At 63.0% G+C, this 9,029-nt stretch overlaps 1 protein-coding gene and 1 long non-coding RNA gene across 2 annotated transcripts in view; one reads left to right on the plus strand and one right to left on the minus strand.

Moving 5' to 3' along the window:
* Positions 1 to 420: 420 nt before the first annotated feature.
* Positions 421 to 901, plus strand: LOC121364725. Its single transcript, XR_005956896.1, has 2 exons — positions 421 to 731; positions 782 to 901. It is a non-coding gene; the product is annotated as an uncharacterized LOC121364725 (long non-coding RNA).
* Positions 902 to 1,812: 911 nt separating this feature from the next.
* The window catches only part of TRAPPC14 (trafficking protein particle complex subunit 14), a 10,506-nt gene continuing 3,289 nt past the window's right edge, over positions 1,813 to 9,029 (minus strand). Inside the window, 6 exon segments of the mRNA XM_041488203.1 lie at positions 1,813 to 2,033; positions 2,817 to 3,615; positions 4,556 to 4,611; positions 5,718 to 5,836; positions 6,746 to 6,893; positions 8,723 to 8,945. Of these exon segments, the coding sequence (XP_041344137.1) occupies positions 1,877 to 2,033; positions 2,817 to 3,615; positions 4,556 to 4,611; positions 5,718 to 5,836; positions 6,746 to 6,893; positions 8,723 to 8,945 (1,502 nt within the window). The 3' untranslated portion in view covers positions 1,813 to 1,876.

Raw genomic sequence — 9,029 nt, forward strand, 5'->3', positions numbered from 1 at the left:
GGACACCGGGGGTGGCTTTGGGGACACCAGGGGTGGCTCTGGGGACCCCGGGGGTGGCCCTGTCCCCACTGTCCCCGCTGTCCCCATTGGTGTTCAGCGAGCACTCCCTCCTGTCACTGTCCCTGGTGGCCTTGGGGACCCTGGGGTGGCTCTGGGGACCCCGGGGGTGGCCCTGTCCTCACTGTCCCCGCTGTCCCCAGTGGTGTTCGGCGAGCACTCCCTGTCCCTGTCACTGTCCCTGGTGGCCTTGGGGACACCGAGGGTGGCTCTGGGTACCCCGGGGGTGGCTCTGGGGACACCGAGGGTGGCAGTGTCCCCACTGTCCCCGCTGTCCCCAGTGATGTTTGATGAGCACTCCCTCCCTGTCACTGTGCCTGGGGACCCTGCTGTGGCCCTGGGGACACTGGGGTGGCTCTGGGTACCCCGGGGGTGGCAGTGTCCCCACTGTCCCCATTGTCCCCAGTGGTGTTCGGCGAGCACTCCCTCCTCGTCACCGTCTCGGGACAGAAACTCTTCGTGGTCAAGCGCCACCACCACGTCCAGGAGCCGGTGGCCGTGTGAGGAATGTCCCCAAGCGTCCCCAGAGTGTCCCCAGAGGAGGTGGCACCGCTCCCGGCCGCCTCCCGCTGTCCCCAGAGTGTCCCCAAATCCCCCCCGTGGGGACAATAAACGACGTCCGAGGGTGGCTTTGGTGCTGTGTGACCTCCTTGGGGACGTCCAGGTGGCACCAGGTGACATCCAGGTCCCCTTGGTGACATCCAGACCCTCCAGGTGACACCAGGTGACATCCAGGTCCCCTTGGTGACATCCAGACCCTCCAGGTGACACCAGGTGACATCCAGGTCCCCCCTTGGGGACATCCAGGACACCCCTGGGGACATCCAGGTGGCATCAGGTGACACCAGGTGACATCCAGGTCTCTTTATTGGCAATAAATAACAGGGACACAGGTGCCACCCTTGTCCCCAAGGTCCCCAACCCGGGGGTGGCACTGCAGGCCCCTCCCCCACTTTGGCTCGGGGACACTTCCCCGATGTCCCCAAATGTCCCCGAAGTCCCGAACGCCGGCGCGGCTCCAGGCCGTGTCCCCAAGGTGTCCCCAAAGTGTCCCCAAAGTGTCCCCAAGGTGTCCCCAAGGTCCCTCCATGGCACGTGGCAGCGGCAGCGACCCCCCCCCATTGTCCCCGATGTCCCCAAGGCTCTGGGGGTGGCCCTGGGACACTGGGGGTGGCTCCCATCGTCCCCATTGTCCCCAAGGTCCTGAAGGTGGCACTGGGGGTGGCCCTGTCCCCTTGGTCCCTGTCCCCAATGTCCCCAAGGCCCTGGAAGTGGCCCTGAGGCTCTGGGGACACCGGGGGTGGCCCTGTCCCCATTGTCCCCCTGTCCCCAATGTCCCAGAGCCATCCCTGCCACTCTGGCCATGTCCCCAAGCTGTCCCCAAGCTGTCCCCAGTGCCCCGGCACCACCCCCACTGTCCCAGTGGTGTCCCCAAACTGTCCCCAGTGTCCCAGCATGGTCCGTGCCACCCCAGTGCCGTCCCGGTGGTGTCCCCAAGATGTCCCCAAGGTCCCAGCGCCGTCCCCACTGTCCCAGTGGTGTCCCCTGTTGTCCCCTCGCTGTCCCCCCACTTCCTCACACTGTCCCCCACTGTCCCCCTGCTGTCCCACGCTGTCCCCTCACTGTCCCCCCACTGTCCCCTCACTGTCCCCTCGCTGTCCCCGTTGTCCCACGCTGTCCTGTCCCCCCTTGTCCCACGCTGTCCCCCCACTGTCCCCTCACTGTCCCCCCGCTGTCCCCTCGCTGTCCCCCCGCTGTCCCAGGCTGTCCCCTCGCTGTCCCCCCGCTGTCCCCTCGCTGTCCCCCGCTGTCCCCGCTGTCACTTGACGGGTGGCACCACGAGCACCTTGCACTCCCTCTTGGCGATCTTGTCCAGGGCCAGCACGGCTTTGTCACCCGCGGGCAGGTACAGGGGGCGGCCCACGGGGGACCCCACGGGGGGCGTGATGGCCCTGCGCTCCATGACGCTGCCGGACCTGGGGACAGTGACATTGGGGACAGCAGTGTCACCTCTGTGTCACCTGTGTGACCCACAGTGTCCTTGTGTGACCCACAGTGTCCCTGTGTCACCCAGTGTCACCCCAGGGTGATGGCCCTGCGCTCCATGACGCTGCCGGACCTGGGGACAGTGACAGCACTGTCACCTCTGTGTCACCTGTGTGACCCACAGTGTCCTTGTGTGACCCACAGTGTCCCTGTGTCACCCAGTGTCACCCCAGGGTGATGGCCCTGCGCTCCATCACACTGCCGGACCTGGGGACGGCAATGTCACCTGTGTCACCTCTGTCACCTCAGTGGCCCTGTGTCAGTTACAGTGTCCCTGTGTCACCCAGTGTCACCCCAGGGTGATGGCCCTGCGCTCCATGACGCTGCCGGACCTGGGGACGGCAATGTCACCTGTGTCACCTCTGTGTCACCTCTGTGTCACCTGTGTCAGTTACAGTGTCCTTGTGTCACCTACAGTGTCACCTGTGTCACCCAAGGCAGTGCTGGCACCTCCCTATGTCACCCCCAGTGTCCCTTTGTCACATCCCAGTCCCTCCCAGTACATCCCAGTGCCCCCAAACCCAATCCCAGTCCCCTCCCAATTGCTCCCAGTCCCTCCCAAGGGGGGGATTCAGGGCACTGGGAGGGGATTTGGGGGCACTGGGAGGCACTGGGATGAGGTTTTGGGGGGTATTTGGGGCACTGGAGGTACTGGAAGGGCACTGGGAGGGACTGGGATGGGGTTTGGGGCACTGGGGGGTACTGGGAGGGACTGGGAGCCACTGGGAGGGAGCGCTGGGGGGGATTCGGGGCACTGGGATGGGGTTTGGGGCACTGGGAGGGCACTGGTGGCACTGGGGTTGGCAGAGGTGACCAGGAATGGACTGGAACGGGGATACTGGGGATACTGGGAACACTGGGAATGGGGTAACAATGGGGATAACGGGGACAGGGGTGGCAGCGCGGTGACAGAGGTGGCACAGGTGACACCGAGGGTGGCACAGGTGGCAGCGGGGGTGGCACTGACCTCGAAGAGGCCAGCGCGCAGCGCCTGGAACGGGGATACTGGGGATACTGGGAACACTGGGAACGGGGTAACGATGGGGATAACGGGGACAGGAGTGACAGAGGTGACACCGAGGGTGGCACTGGGGTGACAGAGGTGACACCGAGGGTGGCACAGGTGGCACTGACCTCGAAGAGGCCGGCGCGCAGCGCCTGGAACGGGGATACTGGGGATACTGGGAACGGGGTAACGAACGGATAACGGGGACAGGGGTGGCACTGGTGGCACTGGGGTGACAGAGGTGACCCCGAGGGTGGCACAGATGGCACAGGTGACCCCGAGGGTGGCACAGGTGGCACAGGTGGCACTGACCTCGAAGAGGCCGGCGCGCAGCGCCTGGAAGGCCACGCGGAAGGTGCGGGCGCTGCCCTTGCGGGAGTAGCCCAGGTTGGTCAGCGGCGTGTGGCACACCACGGAGTCCAGCGAGCCCCGCGACTTCCCTGCAATTCCAGAACGTTCCGGCCACGCCGGGAATTCTTGGGAATTTTTTAAGGAATTTTTAGGGAATTTTTGGGGTTTTTTTTGTTTTTTTGGGGAATTTTTTAGAGCATCTTTTGGGACATTTCGAGATTTGTTTTGGGAAGTTCTTGGGGTTTTGGCTTGTGGGATTTTTGGGAATTTTTTGGGATTTTTTGCGGAATTTTTGGGAATTTTTTGGGTTTTTTTGGGAATCTTTTGAGCATTTTTTTTGGGTATTTTGACTTTTTTTTTTTGAGTGTTTTTGGGGGTTTTGGGTTCTGGGATTTGCAGGAAGTTTGGGGGATTTTTGGGGAATTTTTGGGAATTTTGGGTTGTGGGATTTAAGGGAATTTTGGGGATAATTTGGGAATTTGGGGTTTATGGCATTGATGGGGGTGAGGCACACCAAGGAGTCCAGCGAGCCCCGCGACTTCCCTGCAATTCCAGAACGTTCCGGGGACTTCAGGAATTTCTGGGAATTTTTCGGGAATTTTTGGGGGACTTTTTTCAACCCCAGAGAGCTCTGGGGACGTGGTGGCACTGGGACAATGAGGGGACAGGGGGTGGTGGCACATGGAGGGGCAGCCAGGAGGGTCTGGAGGGCTTGGGGACATCACGGGGACATCGGGGACACCGAGGTGGCATCGTGGGAAAGTCCAGAAAAGAGCCAAAGAATGTTCTGAGGATGGAGGGACATGGGGACAATGAGGTGACAAGGAGGTGACAACGAGGTGGTGGCACCACAGGAGGCTCTGGCGGCCTTGGGGACACCGAGGTGGCATCGTGGGAAAGTCCAGAAAAGAGCCAAAGAATGTTCTGAGGATGGAGGGACATGGGGACAATGAGGTGACAAGGAGGTGACAACGAGGTGGTGGCACCACAGGAGGCTCTGGCGGCCTTGGGGACACCGAGGTGACACCGAGGTGACAGCGGGTGACACTCACCGGTAGTGGGTGACGATGCTGTTGGTGAACGGCAGCTTCGGCGTCGACCACCGGACCACGGCCACCAGCGGCACCTCCAGGCCCTGCTTGGGGACATCGCTGTCACCGCGCTGTCACCGCGCTGTCACCCGCGGTGGCCTCCGCGTCCCCAGCGTCCCCAAGGCCGATGGGGACAACGGGGATCGTCACCAAGCCTGGGGACAGCACGGTCAAGGGGGGTTGGTGGCATCTTGGGCGGCTTGGATGGGGTTGGTGGTCCCTGATTGTTGTCCCCAGGTGTCCCCAAGGCCACCCCAAGTGTCCTCAGGTGTCCCCAACCCGCCAAATACCAACAGGGATTGTCCCCAACCCTGACTTGGGGACACTTTTGGTGCCACCAAGGCGAAACAAAGCCCCTTGGCCCAGGCTGGATGTCCCCAAGGCCACCCAGGTGTCCCCAACCCCCCAGATACTCCCAAGAACTGTCCCCAACCCCAATTTGGGGACACTTTGGTGCCACCAAGGCAGGACAAGTCCTTTTGGCTGAGCCTGGTGGCCCTCGATTGTTGTCCCCAAGTGTCCCCAAGGCCACTATGGTGTCCCCAAGGCCCTCCCAGTGTCCCCAAGGCCACCCCAAGTGTTCCCAACCCCCCAGATACTCCCAAGAACTGTCCCCAACCCCGACTTGGGGACGCTTTTGGTGCCACCAAGTTGGAGCAGGAGGGCTTGGGGACATCACGGGGACATCGGGGACACCGAGGTGGCATTGTGGGGACAACCCCAGAGAGCTCTGGGGATGTGGTGGCACTGGGACAATGAGGGGACAGGGGGTGGTGGCACATGGAGGGGCAGCCAGGAGGGTCTGGAGGGCTTGGGGACATCATGGGGACATCAGGGACATGGAGGTGGCATCATGTGACAAGTCCAGAGGAGCCCCAAAGGGCCATAAGGACGTGGTGGCACTGGGACAATGAGGGGACAATGAGGGGACACTGATGGGACAGGGGGTGGTGGCACATGGAGGGGCAGCCAGGAGGGTCTGGAGAGCTTGGGGACATCATGGGGACATTGGGGACACCGAGGTGGCATCGTGGGAAAGTCCAGAAAAGAGCCAAAGAACGTTCTGAGGATGGAGGGATATGGGGACAACGAGGTGACAACGAGGTGACAACGAGGTGACAACAAGGTGGTGGCACCACAGGAGGCTCTGGCGGCCTTGGGGACACCGAGGTGACACCGAGGTGACAGCGGGTGACACTCACCGGTAGTGGGTGACGATGCTGTTGGTGAACGGCAGCTTCGGCGTCGACCACCGGACCACGGCCACCAGCGGCACCTCCAGGCCCTGCTTGGGGACATCGCTGTCACCGCGCTGTCACCGCGCTGTCACCCGCGGTGGCCTCCGCGTCCCCAGCGTCCCCAAGGCCGATGGGGACAACGGGGATCGTCACCAAGCCTGGGGACAGCACGGTCAAGGGGGGTTGGTGGCATCTTGGGCGGCTTGGATGGGGTTGGTGGTCCCTGATTGTTGTCCCCAAGTGTCCTCAGGTGTCCCCAACCCGCCAAATACCAACAGGGATTGTCCCCAACCCTGACTTGGGGACACTTTTGGTGCCACCAAGGCGAAACAAAGCCCCTTGGCCCAGGCTGGATGTCCCCAAGGCCACCCAGGTGTCCCCAACCCCCCAGATACTCCCAAGAACTGTCCCCAACCCCGATTTGGGGACACTTTGGTGCCACCAAGGCAGGACAAGTCCTTTTGGCTGAGCCTGGTGGCCCTCGATTGTTGTCCCCAAGTGTCCCCAAGGCCACCCAGGTGTCCCCAAGGCCCTCCCAGTGTCCCCAGCCTGACTTGGGGACACCTTTGCTGCCACCAAAGTGGGACAAGTCCCCTTGCCCCAACCTAGTGGCCCTGGCTGGCTGTCCCCAAGTGTCCCCAAGGCCACCCAGGTGTCCCCAGCCCCGACTTGGGGACACTTTTGGTGCCACCCAGGCAGGACAAGTCCTTTTGGCTGAGCCTGGTGGCCCTCGATTGTTGTCCCCAAGTGTCCCCAAGGCCACTATGGTGTCCCCAAGGCCCTCCCAGTGTCCCCAAGGCCACCCCAAGTGTCCCCAACCCCCCAGATACTCCCAAGAACTGTCCCCAACCCCGACTTGGGGACGCTTTTGGTGCCACCAAGTTGGAGCAAAGCCCCTTGGCCCAGCCTGGTGGCCCTCGATTGCTGTCCCCAAGTGTCCCCAGGTGTCCCCTCACCTCCTTGGTGTCACAGGGCGGCCGCTCGGGCGCCTGCAGCTGGAACAGGAAGTTCTGCTCCTCCAGGGCGCTCAGGGGACACGGCCACCCCGAGTGGCACCCGGGGACGCGGCAGAACGCCCCCACGGGGACCTCCCCGGAGTGGTGGCTGGAGGGGACAGCGGGGACACTCAGGGGACGGGCCACATCCCCAGGGTCCCCACGGTGTCCCCACGGTGTCCCCAAAGTTTCCTCCCGCTCCTGAGGTCCCCTCCCATCTCCAAGGTGTCCCCACATTGTCCCCAAGATCCTCATGGTGTCCCCAAGGTCCTCATGGTGTCCCCAAGGTCCCCACGTTGTCCCCAAGGTCCTCATGGTGTCACCAAGTTCTCCTTCCATTCCCAGGGTCCCCACATTGTCCCCATGGTCAGCAGTGTCCCCAAGGTCCTCATGGCGTCCTCAAGGCCCCCACAGTGTCCTTGGTGTCCCCACAGTGTCCCCAAAGCCACCCCGAGTGGCACCCGGGGACGCGGCAGAACGCCCCCACGGGGACCTCCCCGGAGTGGTGGCTGGAGGGGACAGCGGGGACACTCAGGGGACAGCGGGGACACTCAGGGGACGGGCCACATCCCCAGGGTCCCCACGGTGTCCCCACGGTGTCCCCAAAGTTTCCTCCCGCTCCTGAGGTCCCCTCCCATCTCCAAGGTGTCCCCACATTGTCCCCAAGGTCCTCATGGCATCCCCAAGGTCCTCATGGTGTCCCCAAGGTCCCCACATTGTCCCCAAGGTCCTCATGGTGTCCCCAAGGTCCTCATGGCGTCCCCAAGGTCCCCACATTGTCCCCAAGATCCTCATGGTGTCCCCAAGGTCCCCACATTGTCCCCAAGGTCACAGTGTTGTCCCCAAGGTCTCCACAGTGTCCCCAAGTTCCCCTCCTGTCCCCAAGGTCCCCACATTGTCCCCACGGTCCTCATGTTGTCCCCAAGGTCCTCATGGCATCCCCAAGGTCCCCACATTGTCCCCAAGGTCCCCACATTGTCCCAAGGTCCTCATCGTGTCCCCAAGGTCCTCATGGTGTCCCCAGGGTTCTCAATGTGTCCCCAAGGTCCCCACAGTGACCCCAAGTTCGCTTCTCTTCCCCGAGATGTCCCCAGGTGTCCCCAAGGTCTCCCCATGCTGTCACCAGGTGTCCCCAGCTGTCCCCCAGATGTTCCCAAGTGTCCCCCAGGTGTACCCAAGAGTCCCCAAGTGTCCCCAGATGCCCCCAGGTGTCCCCACCTTGTCCCCCAGCTGTCCCCAAGGTGCCCCCAGCTGTCCCCACATTGTCCCCAAGGTGCCCCCAGGTCCCCCCAAGATGCCCCCAAATGTCCCCACATTGTCCCCCAGGTGTCCCCAGGTGTCCCCAAGCTGACCCCACAGTGCCCCCACATGTCCCCAGGTGTCCCCCAGATGCCCCCAGCTGTCCCCAAGGTGCCCCCAGCTGTCCCCCAGATGTTCCCAAGTGTCCCCCAGGTGTACCCAAGAGTCCCCAAGTGTCCCCAAGGTGCCCCCAGCTGTCCCCACATTGTCCCCAGGTGCCCCAAGGGTCCCCCCAGGACTCCCCAAAGTGCATCCACACGCTCCCAGGGTGTCCCCTAGTGTCCCCAAGGTGTCCCCAATGTCCCCAGCTGTCCCCACATTGTCCCCAGGTGTCCCCAGGTGCGCCCCCATTGTCCCCAGGTGCCCCAAGTGTCCCCCCAGGACTCCCCACAGTGCACCCACATGCTCCCACATTGTCCCCAGGCCTCCCCACATTGTCCCCAGGTGTCCCCACATTGTCCCCAAGGTGCCCCCAAGTGTCCCCAGATGCCCCCAGCTGTCCCCACCTTGTCCCCAAGGTGCCCCAAGTGTCCCCCCAGGACACCCCAAAGTGCACCCACATTGTCCCCAGGCATCCCCACATTGTCCCCAAGGTGTCCCCAAGTGTCCCCAAGTGTCCCCAAGTGTCCCCAGGCTCACCAGACGTCGTCCACGAGCAGCACGGAGCCGTCGGGCATCACGGGCAGGTAACTGGCGTTGAAATTGGGCAGCACCTGCACGTCCCACAGGGACAGCTCCTGTGACGAGCCATTGAGCACTGGGGACATTGGGGACACCATTGGGGACATTGGGGACACCATTGGGGACACCTGCACGTCCCACAGGGACAGCTCCTGTGACGAGCCATTGAGCACTGGGGACATTGGGGACACCATTGGGGACATTGGGGACACCATTGGGGACATTGGGGACACCATTGGGGACATTGGGGACACCATTGGGGACA

The sequence above is a fragment of the Pyrgilauda ruficollis genome, unplaced genomic scaffold (genome assembly GCF_017590135.1).
Source record: "Pyrgilauda ruficollis isolate IOZ18807 unplaced genomic scaffold, ASM1759013v1 scaffold884, whole genome shotgun sequence".
NCBI lineage: Eukaryota > Metazoa > Chordata > Aves > Passeriformes > Passeridae > Pyrgilauda > Pyrgilauda ruficollis.